This window comes from Loxodonta africana, chromosome 10 (genome assembly GCF_030014295.1).
Source record: "Loxodonta africana isolate mLoxAfr1 chromosome 10, mLoxAfr1.hap2, whole genome shotgun sequence".
Taxonomy (NCBI): domain Eukaryota; kingdom Metazoa; phylum Chordata; class Mammalia; order Proboscidea; family Elephantidae; genus Loxodonta; species Loxodonta africana.
This window is the reverse complement of record NC_087351.1, coordinates 85,620,012-85,636,736: the sequence shown is the minus strand read 5'-3', so window position 1 is coordinate 85,636,736 and position 16,725 is coordinate 85,620,012. Positions and strand designations below refer to the sequence as shown.

At 42.6% G+C, this 16,725-nt stretch overlaps 2 protein-coding genes across 10 annotated transcripts in view; one reads left to right on the top strand and one right to left on the bottom strand.

Annotated features, from left to right (window-relative positions):
• NUMB (NUMB endocytic adaptor protein) overlaps window positions 1-10,817 on the top strand; it is a 186,310-nt gene extending 175,493 nt beyond the window's left edge. For 5 of the 9 annotated variants that reach the window (XM_003408749.4, XM_003408748.4, XM_023546348.2 and 2 more), the window contains 6 exons: window positions 353-493; window positions 2,398-2,602; window positions 3,459-3,752; window positions 5,284-5,433; window positions 7,542-7,688; window positions 8,759-10,817. In XM_003408749.4, the coding sequence (XP_003408797.1) occupies window positions 353-493; window positions 2,398-2,602; window positions 3,459-3,752; window positions 5,284-5,433; window positions 7,542-7,688; window positions 8,759-9,474 (1,653 nt within the window). In that variant the 3' untranslated portion in view covers window positions 9,475-10,817. The remainder of the gene's footprint in view (window positions 1-352; window positions 494-2,397; window positions 2,603-3,458; window positions 3,753-5,283; window positions 5,434-7,541; window positions 7,689-8,758) is intronic. The other 4 variants (XM_010588730.3, XM_010588729.3, XM_003408751.4 and 1 more) reach the window with 2 other exon arrangements.
• Window positions 10,818-12,358: 1,541 nt separating this feature from the next.
• The window catches only part of PAPLN (papilin, proteoglycan like sulfated glycoprotein), a 37,163-nt gene continuing 32,796 nt past the window's right edge, over window positions 12,359-16,725 (bottom strand). The window contains exon 27 of the mRNA XM_010588727.2: window positions 12,359-15,060. Within this exon, the coding sequence (XP_010587029.1) occupies window positions 14,891-15,060 (170 nt within the window). The 3' untranslated portion in view covers window positions 12,359-14,890. The remainder of the gene's footprint in view (window positions 15,061-16,725) is intronic.

Below are 16,725 nucleotides of genomic sequence, written 5' to 3'. Positions count from 1 at the left end.
ATATGAGTTATGTGGAAATTGGATTAAATATATTTATGTACATCGTTAAATTGACCATGGAATCAACCATAAAAGAGAGATCTTCTAAAACTAGAATCAACAAATAAGTGTTTTAGAGCAGTAGATTAGGTGAAGGAGGGAGGCATCTGGGCTAAGTACTTATGGGAATCCCTCCTAGGGCATATTCTCAGTATTCAAACTGCCGGCCTTAGATCTAGTACACTCCATAGCCTGGCCGCATTAGACAACGGGCACGGGCAGTCTCTACTGTAGAGTGAGCATCCTGTGTTTCTTATTATAAACTTGACTAACCTCATAAGCCCTCTCCTTTTTTGTGCTTTCCTTTTTCTAGGACCTCATAGTTGACCAGACAATAGAAAAAGTTTCTTTCTGTGCCCCAGATAGGAACTTTGATAGAGCCTTCTCTTATATATGTCGTGATGGCACCACTCGGCGCTGGATCTGTCATTGCTTCATGGCTGTCAAGGACACAGTGAGTCCAATAATATGCATTTCATTATGACTGTCATCAGTTAGCGGAGCGCATTCCAGGTTGGCTCAGCCAAACAGCTTCCACTACATTTTTAACAAGTATATGCTGCTGCAGCTGCTCTCGGAAGTAGTTAAGCTAGCCTACTTTCACTCCTTTTATTCAAGTAATTTACACACTCTTTGTGTGACCCTGCAATTCACAAAGCAAGATAATTGGCTGAGATTCAAGGTCAGGCTGTGCCATTAAAAAAAAAGTGTAAGTGCATTGGTTACAGTGGTTGTTAAACCTATATTTGAAAAGCTTTCGTTGTTGAAACTGTTCAGGATTCTTAAATGTTTTTGTTTGCTGATACATCTGGGTAGAAGATAATGATATTTGGAATGTATTTATAAATTTATTTACTGAGAGATTCTATTACAAATGAAAGAATTGAGTTAGAGTGTATTTTTAATTAATTAAAAAATAGAATACTAAAGTATGGTAAATTGAACTATGCTAGAAATTGTTGCATGGTAAAATTTTTTGTTTAAAAATCAAGAATAATTTTCATCTTTCATGTAAATTACCAACATTCTGACATGAAAGACAAGTCTTTTGGATGATGATCTTACTTACAGTTACAGCATTGAGTATGCAATAATTTCTGGGGTTTTTATACGTCCAGACAAAACAAGGCAGTAATATCCATTCATGAAGAGTACAGCTCAATAAAGCCATTGCTGAGGCTTAACCTGGAAGGGGAGGTAGTGGTGGTACTCTAAAACTGACCAAAGTTTTCCTTTAAAGCTTTGCGAGAGTGTGGTAGAGGCTCTGGTGTCCGATCTGGGTTCCATTCCTGGCTCTGGTTCTTATTAGCTGCTGGATTTGGGACAACTTACTAACATTTTCTCAGTCTTCATATCTACTTTTATAAAATGGAGGTAATTATTGTGAAGACTGAATTAAATAGTGAACATAAATACACCTGGTGTAGGATCTGGTCCATGATAACTGCTCCAAAAATGGTAGTTGATATTGTTAAAGCTGTTCCTACTTGGTTTGACACAGGTGCTTAGAGACTGAGTGCTTCTTCTGTCTCAGACCCTAAGAAAGCCCCAAAGACGCTGATGTATTTTGCTGTTACTACGCTCAAAACCCAAAGAGTTCAAAAATTTCCCTACGCTAATTTTAAAACCATTTTCTTGTCGAGTCATGGCTCTTGAGGTGTTTGCATCCCCTAGGCTGATAGTTCTCCAGTATCAGAATCACCTGGAGGGCTTGTTAAAACACTGATGGCTGGGTCCCACTCCCAGAGTTTTTGGTTCAGTGGTCTGAGGTAGGACTTGAGAATTTGCATTTATAATAAGTTCCCAGGTGATCTCTTAGTGCTGGCTGGGAGATCACTCTTTGAGAACCACTACTGTAGATAGTGGTTCTTAGATATACGTTACATTTTCTTTTCGGATGGTATACTTAATAAACTCCTAAAATTACACTGCCTTTTCAGCAGTTTCTTAGAAGTGCTTGGTAAATATTCCTGCTATTCCCCATAAAGAGCAGATGGAGGTTTGCAGATCAAGACAGGGCTAAGAACCTTGAGCAGTGTCTCCTAAGCTGGTAGCCAGAGATAACGTGATAGAAGGCGCCTGCGTGATGAGGTAGGTCAGCGGCTGCTCTCAAAAGCACAGGTTGCCGATGATCGCTTTATACAGGGCCTGCAGCAGTTCGTATAATTAAGGCATCATAAGCATTACCGTTATTCATTTTCATTAATTTGGCTTCCTAATATATTAAAATGTAATTTTAAGCTGGAGTTCCCAACATTTTATTTCGCCTTGTACAAAAACAGACTTGTTTTTCACACTAACTCATAATGATTGGTACTGTAATTCTAAAAAAGTTTGTAAACCTTCTGCCATATACAGGGAGAAAGATTGAGCCATGCAGTAGGCTGTGCTTTTGCAGCCTGTTTAGAACGTAAGCAGAAGCGGGAGAAGGAATGTGGGGTGACTGCTACTTTTGATGCTAGTCGGACCACTTTTACAAGAGAGGGATCATTCCGCGTCGCAACAGCCACTGAACAAGCAGAAAGAGAGGAAATCATGAAACAAATCCAAGATGCCAAGAAAGGTACAATCTGTTCTACTATAATGTGTGTTTATTTAATGCAGATTTCCCCAGCAAGTTAATATTTTGAAGCTATCGGGAGCAAACTTTCTCATAATCCGAGAGAAAGCCTTAACAGTTTATGAAGATCTATCTTAAGAACAAAGCCGGTAGTCTTACCAAAGTGCCTTCCTTTAGAGTGCCTAGTTCAGTAGATTCAAAAATGTTTGTGTTTTCCATTATGTTAAGCTATCTGAGGAAGCTGAGTATGTAGTTAAAGAAGCTGCAAAGACATTTTCCCCTGTGTTTAAAAACAAAATTGGTACTTTCTACAGCCTGGAACAGATGTTTAATTCTGAGCTGCAGAATTTAATTTTCAGATGCATCTATGCTCTGTAATGCATCTCCTTTCTTCTGCCTTGAAAAAAGTTTAGGGCTGAAAAGAATCTACCAACTGTCACATTGGGTACAAATGCAGATTGAGATTTAACGGTGCTACTATTTTTATTATTGTTTTTCAGTGCTTTAGTTGCAAAAGTCCATAGATTTTGAGAGGTGGGCCCCTAATTCTTCTACCATAGCTGCTAGTTTTAGTGTGTAACATTGCAGAATGTGAGTTTTTTCAGGTACACATGGCACCATAGCAGAAATGCCTGTACAAGCATCCAAGTTACTCAGGAGTCTGTTGTCTGAAGTTGGGTTCAGTATATTTTTTAAACTAATTGGGAGGGCCTCTAACCTATCTTTTAGAGACATTGGGAAGGAGATGGATAAAAGGACATAGGAGGGTTTTTGAGTTCCTCAGCTATGTAAGCTCAAATTATATGAAGAAATTATTTGAAGACATTGCTAAGGTCCTCGTTATCTTGATTTTCTTGAGCTGAAACAGATAAGGCAGTTGGTGGCTCATCAGTGGCCCCTGGCAACACTGCCTCATCCCCATCCTCTCCCACCTCTCCCACCTCGGATGCCACTGCCTCTCTGGAGATGAACAATCCTCATGCCATCCCACGCCGGCATGCGCCGATTGAACAGCTTGCCCGCCAAGGCTCTTTCCGAGGATTTCCTGCTCTTAGCCAGAAGATGTCACCCTTTAAACGCCAGCTGTCCCTGCGCATCAATGAGTTGCCTTCCAATATGCAAAGGAAGACTGATTTCCCCATCAAAAATGCAGGTAATGCAGCGTCCACCTGACTCGCTGGGTGCTCTAGCAGTGAAGCATTTTCATTGCTTCTGTCAGACTATCCACTCCTCTCTCCCTGAGGGCGGTTGGTGGTTGTATCTTGTGTCATTTCCCAGTAAGAGAAAGCTAAATTCCATGGAGGGACTGTGAAAATCATTCATTTCTCTTCGACAAATCGGTGACAGAGCCATGAAGGGAATTTCTAGCCTGAGCTTCAAGGTCTGTGGTTTGCCCTGATGTAAGTATACTACCTCTCGGCCAACCAGCTTCCAAACATCAAGAGTCTCAAGTTTCTGTTCTTATTCTTCCACTTGGGACCCAGCAGGGAATTAATTAAAGAGGCTTTAGAAACACATACAGTTAAATAGCATTACTCTCAGATGTACCAAAAGAAATGGATAAGTGCCCATTGTCCTTGTGGCTAGTTGGCTCCGTAGTGAGGAAACTCTAAACGGGACTCTTGTGTAAATATTAGATCTGTTGTTCATGAGAGACAGTGGGCTTGCTCACACATATTCATTACCTTTCAGAACTGCCACACAGGTCTTTGTGTGGCTTCTGTACAGCGGAGCCAGCCCTGGTAGCTCTATCCTCATCATAAGATCAGAGCTAAAGTGTCAGATCTGGTCGGTGCTTTTATTGGGCCCTATTTTACTTCCCTCTGAGATATGTTGAGCCATTGCTATGACAGAATACGAGGAAGCACTGTTTCAGGAGAGTAAAGTGTTTTTGACAAATGAAACTAGGCCTAAAGAAAAGTTGGACTACAGGATTACCGCAGGTCTTTCTAGCTTTCAATTTCTATAAAAGCTGAAACTCCAGACACTTCAGGTACCTCTGGGGCAGATGAGGAGCAAAAACTACTAATCTCTTTTTACAGATGAGCAAACAAAGATTCAGCATGCATAATTAGCTTCCTCAGTGAGACAGAATTATCCCAGAGTCAGTATTAAGAACAGTCTCTAGAGTACCAGACCTCAATTCATTTTATCGTGTTATCACAGTTCATATATTTGGTGCTAGCAACCTTGGAGAAAATTGAGAGCGATGGTGTTGGGAGAGTTTATTACAGAGAAAAGCACTGAACACCCACTGGTACCCCTTTCTTTGACCCATTTTTCTGAAAGAATCACTAAATGGCTCCAGAACTTAGGCCACAGCCTTAGGAATTGATTAGAAGGCACACGGGTTGCAGATGTCTTCTAGAAAGATCTATCCAGCTGAACATCTAGCACAAAAAGAGAACACCAAGCTCTCAACGGTGTCACAGAGGAGAGGAAATAAAGAAATTTGGGAATTTGCAAGGGAGGAAAATTATACCCTAGTACATGAATTGTTGACATTTTATACTTTCCCATCTGAAAAGCCAGTGAAAATTATGATTCGTAAATTTTCTAAAGCTGCTTATATCACCTGGGAGTTAATACACTTTCTTCCACAAATAAGAGATTTGGTGTCATATTGTTAAATATTTGGGAGTATTCAGTTTTCCTGTCTGGAGCCCATGTCTCTTTGCCTGCAGTGCCAGAGGTAGAAGGGGAAGCAGAGAGCATCAGTTCCCTGTGTTCGCAGATCACCAATGCCTTCAGCACACCCTCTGAGGATCCCTTCTCATCCGCCCCAATGACCAAGCCAGTGACAGTGGTGGCACCACAGTCTCCTACCTTTCAAGGTTTGTGCCCTCTTGACCTACTAGCTGCTCTCTTTGAAACTAGTACTTTTATTTAACTGCTCACTAACTTTAAGTCGGCATCCTGAGCTTCCCCAAGAACTGGTCAGATCCATTAATTTTCCCTGTTTGACACACTTGCTCATTTTTGTCTGACAGTGTCTTTGTGCTTTGCTCCCCTTCTTGCTTCCTAAGATGTCAGCATCCCTCATTTTGCATGTACATACCTTTCTTCATCCCATTCTGTGAGGAGCTTCTGTAGTTGCATCCCCCCACTTTATCTGCCACTTGTCAGTTAAGGGTCAGCATTATCCAGCCAGCTTTCCAGAAGCAGCAGTCGTCAGAATTGGTTCTAATGTCAAGTCTTCTCTCGGACAGTGGTTCTCAACCGGGGGCAATTTTGCTCCTAACAGGCATGATCTGGGAACATTCTCGGGTGTCACAACTTGGGAGGGATGCTATGGCCATCTAGTTGGGTAAAGAGGCCAGGAATAACGCTAAATATCCTACAATGCACAGGATAGTCTGCCCCTCCCCAACAAAGAATTATCCAGCCCAAAATGTCAACAGCACAGAGAAACCCTGGGCTTGCCTAGTCTGTGCCCAGCCGTAAGAGACTAGGCCTAAAGAAAAGGCACCTCTTTGGCTCTTTAGTTCATTTCATCATCTACAGCTAGTGTCCTTAAGTTTGCCTTTGTGGCATTGAAGAGTTACTAAAAGTTGTTTGCAAAGATACTGTGAGTTAATAGTTTGTATTGACTTAGAGATCAGCAAAGAGTTCATATAACTTAAATTATAGGCTTTTAAATTAGTCTTCCTTTAGAATTTGAGCTCCATTTCTTTTGGGAAAAAGCTCAGAGAAAGAACCAGGGCACTCAAGTTGTGCTGTGGAGACAGTACCCCGCTCCTGTTGGAGGAAGCTACTACATGCATTTCCTCCAGGGAGTCCCATGTTTTAAATAGACATTTATAGCACCAGTTAGAAGAAGATACAACTTATTGAGCACTTAGCAATTGATGCCTGCCACGTGTGGTAAGGACTAGTGTATTATCTCATTTAATCTCTACAATAATCCCTTGAACAGATACAAAAAATGAGGTTCACGGAAATTAAGTAATTTGCCCAAAGTTGCACAGGCAGGATTTATACCCAGGTCTTTTTCTCAATGTGATACTGTTAACATTTTACTGACTCTGTGCCTGTTTACTAGGCACTGATTGTACTAAATTGAATAGAACATAGTCCTTTCCATACCTTTAAGGAGCTCCCAGTCTGTGGGTGAGATAGGCTTTTAAAAACAGGCCCTGGGTAACACCAAGACCATAAGCATGGTTGCCCAGACCCAAAGAGGGAATGATTACAGTGTAGGGTGGGGACGGTGCCTCCTTGTCTGCGCCATACTAAATTGTGATAGAGACCTGGGGCTAAGGAGTAGAAACTGACTGAATAGATATCTGGTGTAAAAAGAGCAAGGGGATTTTAATAAAGTGAGATAAGGAAAGAATAGTAGGTACTTTGAGATATTATGAACATTATAATCTGAGGAGGAAAAAAGATGAAATTGATTCTTTAAGCAAATTAAAATATACCAAATTTGATTCTTCATCTATGAGGATAATTCCTATCTCATGCGGTTTTTGAGAGAACTAATAAAATGATGCATTTAAAGTACTATTAGCATAGTACTTTGTTACTATATTTTACCCATTGTTATTACTGTTGGCACAATTTGATCTATTTCATCATACCTAAGGCTAAACCACATCTAGAATAGTTAGATCTTTGCTGCTTTTAAGACACAGCAACTCTCTTCAAGTAGATTTGAAATAGTGTTTTGGTAGGCTTCGTTTCCTCTCCTTCATGCACATGTCTTCCAAGAATAGTCATTTGACTTTATCAGTGTAGCGAGTTTAATGACAACCTCTATCTTTGCTGAAATGTGTATGTATCCATTGCAAGATGGCATGGTTATCCCAACACCAATTTTTCTGTCTTATGTTTATCTGTTACACCAGTATTGCACATTGGCCTGACTGACCCAGCTCCAAGGGGTCACTGGTACACACCCTGCATGAATTAACTCCATCGATGTTGTCTGCTCCCATTGTAGCTAATGGCACTGACCCTGCCTTCCATGTGCTTGCTGCTAAGCCAGCCCATACTGCTCTAGCACCTGTAGCAATGCCTGTGCGTGAAACCAACCCTTGGGCCCATGCCCCTGATGCTGCTAACAAGGAAATTGCAGCCATACATTCGGGTAAGGTGGCCACAGATGTGGTGAGGACTCTGGGATCAGATACATGATGTGGTTTTAAAATCACCCATTTACCTGAGTAGGAATCAAGAAGGAATTTCTTTAGGAAACGGATGTTCCCTCCTGGAGTAAACTGCTATTAAGAAACAATGGTGACGGAAAGGGACAAAAGAAGTTAGATTGGTGGTTCTTAACTAGGTCTACAGAACAGAACCACCCTGGAGCTTTTATAAAATAGATTCCTTGGCCCTGCCCCTAGAGTCCGTCACTGGATTTGGTGATTTGTGGACATGCCTGTGGGAAGGGTGAACCCTGACTCCTGCAATGGCGGGCCTACAAAAAAGTGAGTCTTTGGCACTGTCTTTGCTTTTCTAGTTTTTCTATGGAAACCCTGGTGGTGTAGTGGTTAAGTGCTACGACTGCTAACCAAGATGTCGGCAGTTCGAAACCACCAGGCGCTCCTTGGAAACTCTATGGGGCAGTTCTACTCTGTCCTATAGCATTGCTATGAGTTGGAATTGACTCGATGGCAGTGAATGAGTTTTTCTATAGTGAATGTTTATTAACCATAAAACCTAAAATTTTAAAAATAGTAGTAAAGGCAGTTCACAAGAAAGACAGTATGTGTCTGGAAACCAGGCAGGGGCCAGCAGGGTACAGCATGAGGTCACTGGTTATTTTCCTTTTGCCCTAATAGAGTAGAAGGGAATCACCTCAGGCCCTTTAGCACCCATGCAGGCTCATTTCTGAGCTGTACATGAGCCATGGCAATGGAGAAATCTTCCAATGCCAGACAGCTGCCTTGGTTCAATATGTTTGAGCCACATCTAAACAGCTCCTCAACGTCCCTGGCTTTCTGAGACAGCAGCATGTCTGACAGGTTCTCTCTGTCTCTGCAGGAAACCTCCTCAGCTGGTAACAGAGACTTTCTTCCCACCTACCAAAAGCACAAAATGTCTATTAGGCAGACTTGTTCTGCATCTTAGAATCATTCAAATAATCAAGGTTATAAGGCAAGGAAAGAAGCTCCTAATGCCTGATTCTTTTGTCACTTTTCATCTTGTTGGTTACAGGGACCGAGTGGGGTCAATCTTCGGGTGCTGCCTCTCCAGGTCTCTTCCACGCTGGTCACAGACGCACTCCCTCTGAGGCTGACCGCTGGTTAGAAGAAGTGTCCAAGAACGTCCGAGTTCAGCAGCCCCAGGCTTCAGCTGCCCCTCTGCAGCCAGTTCTCCAGCCTCCTCCACCCACTGCCATCTCCCAGCCAGCATCGCCTTTCCAAGGGAATGCATTCCTCACCTCTCAGCCTGTGCCAGTCGGTGTGGTTCCACCCCTGCAGCCAGCCTTTGTCCCCACCCAGTCCTATCCTGTGGCCAACGGGATGCCCTATCCAGCCCCTAATGTGCCTGTGGTGGGCATCACTCCCTCCCAGATGGTAGCCAACGTGTTTGGCACTGCAGGCCATCCTCAGGCTGCCCATCCCCATCAGTCACCCAGCCTGGTCAAGCAGCAGACATTCCCTCAGTATGAGACAAGCAGCGCTACCGCCAGTCCCTTCTTTAAGCCTTCTGCTCAGCACCTCAACGGTTCTGCAGCTTTCAATGGCGTAGACGATGGCAGGTTGGCCTCAGGAGACAAGCACACAGAGGTTCCTGCAGGCACCTGCCCTGTGGATCCTTTCGAAGTGCAGTGGGCTGCATTAGAGAGCAAGTCCAAGCAGCGTACTAACCCATCCCCCACCAACCCTTTCTCCAGTGACTTACAGAAGACATTTGAAATTGAACTTTAAGCTGTCCCTATGGCGTATGCATCTTGTTTGTACTTAGGCAAGGGTGGAGGTCAAAGGCACAAAGGGGACTCTGTCTTCCTGATCAGTACTTTTCAGTAATCCCAAAGGTCCCCAGGACAAGTCCAGGCACAGAGTACAGCAAGGGGTGATTTTGAAAGAAGTGGGGAAACCCATTTCTAGAGAAGAGCTGCCTTGCAGTTAGGCTAAATAAGTCAAGGAATGTTGCCCTCTGTCCTCCATCATCTCCTTACAAGTCTCTGGAAACAGAGAGGCAGAAGTATCTAAACAGGAATCTGTATTCAAAGCACATTTACTGGAATATAAAATACAACAGGAAGCAAAACGATCTCCCTTTGTTTTTCAGGCCATTCACCTGCCTCCTCAGTACTGGCCTGTCTTAGAGATCAAGAACAGACTGGCTTATGCTCAGGCCGGGTAAGAGAGGGGCAGGCTGTGTGGCCAGGATTCCCGGGAGGGCATGTCAGCAGCTGCCCAGCAGAGCTATATTTTGGAGATAAAGTTGAGCTTCCATTTTGAGTAAGAGAATAAATATTATATATATCAAAAAAGCCAAAATCTTTATTTTTATGCACTTAGACTATTTTAAATAGTTCAACATTAAAAAGTTGTATGAGTTGTAAGTAATCTTGCCAAAGGTAAAAGGGTTAGCTGTAAGAAATTGTACATAAGATTGATTTATCATTGATGCCTACTGAAGTAAAAAAAAAAAAAGAAAGGCTGAAGGTGGCAGAGGGGGTCCCTAGTTTGTTCAGTATCTTCAGTATCGTTCATTGTAAGTAGCACATTGCAGCAACAATCATGCTTATGACCAATACAGTCACTAGGTCGTAGTTTTAAATAAAGAAAATGAAAGAGCAGTATTGTCCTGGTTTTAAACTTAAAAAATTCTAATGTCATTACTTTAATGGAATCTAAATATGCTCTATAGAGAATATGTAATTTCCTTATGTTAATCCTTTACCTTTTTTTAACACTAATATGACAGTTACATAATCATATCCACAGACGGGAACGCAGGTTACTGTGTCAGGTCGTTACGTTGGTCTTAGTTTGATGGGTTTTGTTTTGTCCATTAAATTGTTTCCCTGAGTTTTGTGGGGATGGGGATTCTGGTTTTTACTCGCTTTGTGTGTTTTCCCCCGGTTTTGGTTAGCAAAAAATCCCATTGCCAGTTGCAGCCACTTGACCTCTGGTAACAACATGAGATCCCATCTCATTTTTACTTTTAAACGTTGGCCTTACAATCAAATGTAAGTTATATATATTTGTACTGATGAGATTTATAATCTGCTTTAACAAAAATAAATGTTCGTGGTAGAAGATTTGCCCATGAAGAGCTGTTCTTTCCCCTTTTCTTTATCAGCAAATGTGTTCTTTTTGGTCTTCTCTCTCTCTCTCCTTTGCTGATCTCTAGTGGCAGCTAGAAAATCTTTCATTGGAACTAATATACCCTTAAAATTCATATTTTCATTCATACTTTGGGCTGAGTGAGCCTGTGTATATCCCTAAGTCAGACTCTTGCACCCCACCCAGACCTCCTGACTCAGAATCTTAACAAGGTCCCCAGGTGATTCACATGCACTTTACAGTTTGGGAGCCCAGGCCTGGAACAGTGATCCTCAGCTTTGGCTACACACTGGAATTCCCTGGAGAACTTTTACAATAGTAATGCCCAGCCCACAACCCAGGTCTGTTAAACCAAAATCTCTAGTGGGGTTGGAACCCCGGGTTGTTTTTTTATAAGCTCCCTACGCAAGAAGGTTGAGAACCATTGGTCTAGAGTTTTATTCTCATCTCTAACCTTAGCTCGCTGCAAAGAGTAAGCTAAATTTAATCTTACCTTCTGAAGTATGTTCGCCAGTAGGCTAAATTCTGGTTCAGATGAAGAAACTGGGGAGTCCAAGAAAGTAACCCTTATTTTCCAATTTCTGTCGCAAAACCAAGCATGATAAATGATGAAAGGAGTGATTCTCAATGTTTTTTTAAATGGAAAAAATACCTCTGCCCCTGACCCACATTTCTTTTGTTAAATGAGAGGCAGACCAAAAAGTATCACTCACCCATGATGCAGTTTATGATGCAGTTTGTCTCTTTTCCAGCCAGTGTGTTGGTAATAAAGTCACCTTTCAGAGCTTTAGTCCCTATAATGCTTTTGTCTTTCCTGGGTACAAGAATAACCTCTATTGCTAGGCCCAGCCCGTCCTCTGGAGGACTTGTAGAAGGTTAAACTGGACAGGGACTTGGAAGCTCATTGAGTGCATACCTCTCGTTTAAGCAGTGAGGAATTGGAGGTTGTAAGAGGCAAAGAATGACTTTCCTCAACTCAAACCATTTCTGAAACAATTTCCCTGTTATCTAATTGTCGTCTTCCCGTTGGCATCTCCCCCTGGCTATTTTTAATAACATGCTCATTTTTATGTGGCAGCAAACATTTTGTTCCACAGATTCCTGCTTGAGGAGGAGGCTCCTTGCTGGTCCCTGTACAGAGCAGGCCCATCAGCACTCTATAGGTTTGAGATGATCCCCCCACAGCCAGGCTCTGCATGTCAGCCTCAGAAGGAGGGCTTCAGAGTCCAGCTTCCTGACGACAGGAACGAGCCTTTCCACTTTGTTCGCGCTCAGATAATAGTGCCAACTGCTCTTCTTTCATCACAAATTCCTATACTGAAACCTTACATTGTATTCCACTTTGCTGAGAGCTTTTACAAACATCATACAGTTAACCTATGCACAGAGAGGATTTAAAGCTTGTTGCTGCACTACTACCTAGAAGAGTGAGAGTGACTAGAACAATGGCCCACTGTTTGCTGGAACTAAATCTTTTTATCTGAGGTCAAAGAATACTGCCCTGACACAGCAGGAGTTGGTGTCCCCCTTATGACCGGCAGTTTATTCATTGGAAATACTTTTTTTCAACAACAATCACATAATCAATGATTATACATGTGGACTACACCAGATGGGTTACACAGGAATCAAATCTGTTATATCTGTGGAAACAGATACAATCATCAGTTAATACAAAGCCAGGGGCCAACTGTGGAACAGACCATCAGTTAATCGCTCATGTGCAAGTTCAAAGTGAAGCTGAAGAAAATCAAAGCTATAAGAGCCACACTGTGACCTTGAATACATCCCACCTGAATTTAAAGACCATCTCAAGAATAGACTTGACACACTGAACACCAAGGACCAGAAGAGTTAGGGGAAGACATACATGAAGAAATCAAAAGGTTATTACAAAGACAGGAAAGAAGGAAGAGGCCAAAATGGATATCAGAAGAGACCGAAATTTGCTCTTAAGCACAGGGTATCTAGAGCAAATGGAAGAAATGAAGTAAAAAAGGCAAACAGAAGATTTCAAAGGTCAGCTTGAGAAGACAAGGTAAAAGTATTATGACGAAATGTGGACCTGGAGTTAGAAAACCAAAAAGGGAAGAACACAGTGGACATTTCTCAAGCTGAAAGAACTGAAAAGTCAAGCCTCAAGTTGCATTACTGGAGGATTCTGTGGACAAAAAAATTGAATGACCTAAGATTTATCAAAAAGATAGAAGGAATACACAGTCACTGTATCAAAAAGAATTGGTTGATATTCAACCGTTGCAAGAGGTAGCATATAACCAAGAACCGCTGGTACTGAAGGAAGACCCTCAAGCTGCACTGAAGGCATAGGCAAAAAACAAGGCTCCAGGAACTGACAGAATACCAATTAAGATGCTGGAAGCGCTCACTTGTCTATGACAAGAAATTTGGAAGACAGCTACCTGGCCAACTGACTGGATGAGATCCATATTTGTGTCCATTCCAAAAGAAAGGCAATGAAACAGACTGCTGAAATTATTGAACGATATTCATTAATATCACATGCTAGCAAAATTTTGCTGAAGATAATAAAAAAATTACTGCAGCCATACATCTATGGGGAACTATTAGGCGTTCACACCGGATTCAGAAGCGGATATGAAATGAGGGATATCATTTTGGATGTTAGATGGATCCTGCCTGAAAGCAGAGAATACCAGAAGGATGTTTACCTGTGTTTTATTGACTATATAAAGACATTCAACTGTGTTGATAAATATAAATAACCTTAAAAAGAATGGGAACTCCAGAACACTTAAGTGTGCTCATACGGAACCAGTACATGGATCAAGAGGCGGTCATTCAAACAGAACAAAGGTTTCAAAACTGAAAAGGTATATGGTTACCTTAGTTATTCAATCTGTAAGCTGAAGAAATCTGTGAAGCTGGGCTGTACGAAGAATGTGGCATCAGGATTGGAGGATGACTCATTTAGCAACCTGCAGTATGCAGATGACACAACCTTGCTTACCAAAAATGAAGACAGCTTGAAGCACTTACTGAAGAAAGTCAAAAGACTACAACCTTCAGTATGGATTACAACTAAACATGAAAACAAAAATCCTCACAGCTGGAGTGGAGAAAAAAATTGAAGTCAATGACTTCATTTTACTTGGAACAACAATCAGTGTCCGTGGAAGCACCAGTCATGAAATCAAATGACTTATTGCATTGAGTAATCTGTGGCAAAAGACCTCTTTAAAGTTCTAAAAAGCAGAGCTACTTTGATGAGTAAGGGGCACTTGACATGGTCTCTTCAGTCGCCTCAAATGCACGCGAAAGCTGGACAATGAAAAAATTGATGCGTTCAAACTGTGGTGTTAGCAAAGAACATTGAATACACCGTGGACTGCCAAAAAAACAAACAAATGAATCTTAGAAGAAGTACAACAGAATGCTCCTTAGAAGTGAGGATGGCCAGACTTTGGCATGCATACTTTGGACACATCATCAGAAAGATCAATCGCTAGAAAATGACATCATGTTTGGTAAAGTGGGAGGTCAGCAAAAACGAGGGAAATCCTGAGTGAAAGGGATTGACACAATAGCCACAAGGATGGACTCCAACATACCGCTGATCGTGGAGATGGCACAGGACTGGGCAGCGCCGCCTCCTGAGATGCATGGGAGGGAGCCATGAGTCAGCCCCAACCCGACAGCAACTAACAGTACAGTACATACCTCCCACTCATCTTTAATTCAAGTGCGATCCCTAACAGCTTGCTGTAAAACAGTGGGTTGATCCTGCGTGACAGAACTTGTAGAGAAAGTTGTAAATAAAGGTGGTCTTTATCCAAATAGATTCCTCTTCTACAGTCAGCAGCAGCCTGAGGTTATGTCCGAGATGCAAGCACTGCTGCAAGACCACAGGGAAGGCTGTTGTTACTGTCAAGGCTAGACTCTTGGTGAGTTTTTGAAAGGGCAGCGTCTCCAAAAATCCATTGTCAATCAGAGAGGAGGCCGAGAGTTTATCTTCCCCGTTTCCCAGTACTGTGAATTGTTTTGAGGCTGGCCCTCGGAGCCATCATCCCTACTGCCAGATGGGCTGAGTGTGAGGCTGGACACGGGAACAGCTGGCACAGCAGAAGCTGGAGTAATATTCATTGCCACAGAGCTGGGCCTGCAGGATCAGATCACAGTTGGCCAGCTCAGGCTGGTCGATGCACTCCCTGCCAGGGTCCCTCGGCTGGGGAGCCGGTGCTGCAAAACAACAAGGGAGAGAGTAGTGGGGAAGCACAGTGTGTGGGGAAGCACAGGAGAATTTCCTCACCTACCACTGCATTTCCTTAAAAGGAAAGCAGCATTGTAACTGCTAGGTTCAAAAAGGTACATTAAATCTGTAACCTTTTAACACCCGTCTGTACAACTACCAGAGTCCTGGTGGCACAGCTGTTAAAAGCTCAGGCTGCTAACCAAAAGGGTTGGCAGTTCAAATCCACCAGCCACTCCTTGGAAACCCTATGGGGCAGTTCTGCATTGTCCTATAGGGTCACTGTGACTCGGAACTGAATCGAAGGCAATGGGTTTGGTTTATAGAACTACCAGGGATTAGTTTCTACCAGCTTGCTGGCCTCACTTTAACATGCAGTGCTCCCCTCCCCTGTTATTCTTTTTGTAGCCTCAGCCCCGTGCACAGCCCACAGGAGACCCCCCAAATATTTGTTAACTAGATGATTAGCTATCTCTTGATGCTAACTCCCTATCCTACCCCTGAGAAGCTCAATGATAACGGCTTTGGCTTCGGGATTAGGAGGATGAGAGGGATGAAATTACAAAGTAAAAAAAAACTTTGTGTTGGCAAGAGCTGGCCTGTGTTCTCCCTTCCAGCCCCACAAGCTTTGTGGCTTCTATATCCCCAGCTTACCTTAGTCACTTGGCTTCCTGTCTTCCCAGTTTTTCTACTTCCCCCAGAGAAGGCAGTTAAGTATTCAGCAAGGTGTTAGGAAAAGAGCCTCAACCACAGCCATTATGCTGTACTGGGAACACTGCCCTTGAGCCTCCCCTCTGAATTCACCTGCCATCTTCTAGGAGCTTCCGTATCTTCCAAATCCCTGTTTGAGCTGTCTCTGCTGCTTCATCTTAGGACTGAAGTGGCCTTATCTATTTCATTTCCTTTTTCTTTCTGGCTCTTAAGGACTTGGCTTAGTTTAGGCCAGCTGCACCTTTCCTGAAATCGGACCTCATGGAGTTAGGGAGGCTTTATCTTCATCCTCTCTCCCATTGCTCCCTCCCACGACACAACTGAAGGACTATACCTAACCAATGAATGACCTTAGAAAGGCTTGGTTGCTCAGTGTAACAAGAAGACGAAGAGTAATTAGTACTATTTACATTTACATAAATAGCAAGCCATTTATGTATATTGTTTCAAAATGTCAGTAACTGTTATCAGCTGTCTTAGCTGTTGCAGAGTCTGGGCCTCTCATAGGGCCAGACAGTTAGCAGGTGATCATCACAGTGGTTAGACCAGCAGCTCAAGAGCCAGACTGTCTGCACCTAAACCTGGCTCTGCCACTTAACCAGCTGGGTGACTTGGGGGGAGTTACTTAAGCTCTTTGTGCTTCTGTTTCCTCATCTATAAAATGGAGATAATAATAGCATCTACTTCATAGGGACGTTTCAAAAAGTAAATGAGTTAATACCTTGTCAGACACTTAAAACAGCACCTGGGCCTGTAGTAACCACAGCTAAAATTCAAGTGCTTAACATACTTTTTTGCCCACATAGCACAGTTCCCTGCTATTTAAAAAATGGGACTGGGCCATAGTAGGTGACTCTGTGTTTTATTCCTACACTAGTTTCTGTTCCTCACCCCAGTCTTTTAGGCAAAAAGGTTGAGAAGTCTTCACAGTAGAACCAAGTCCT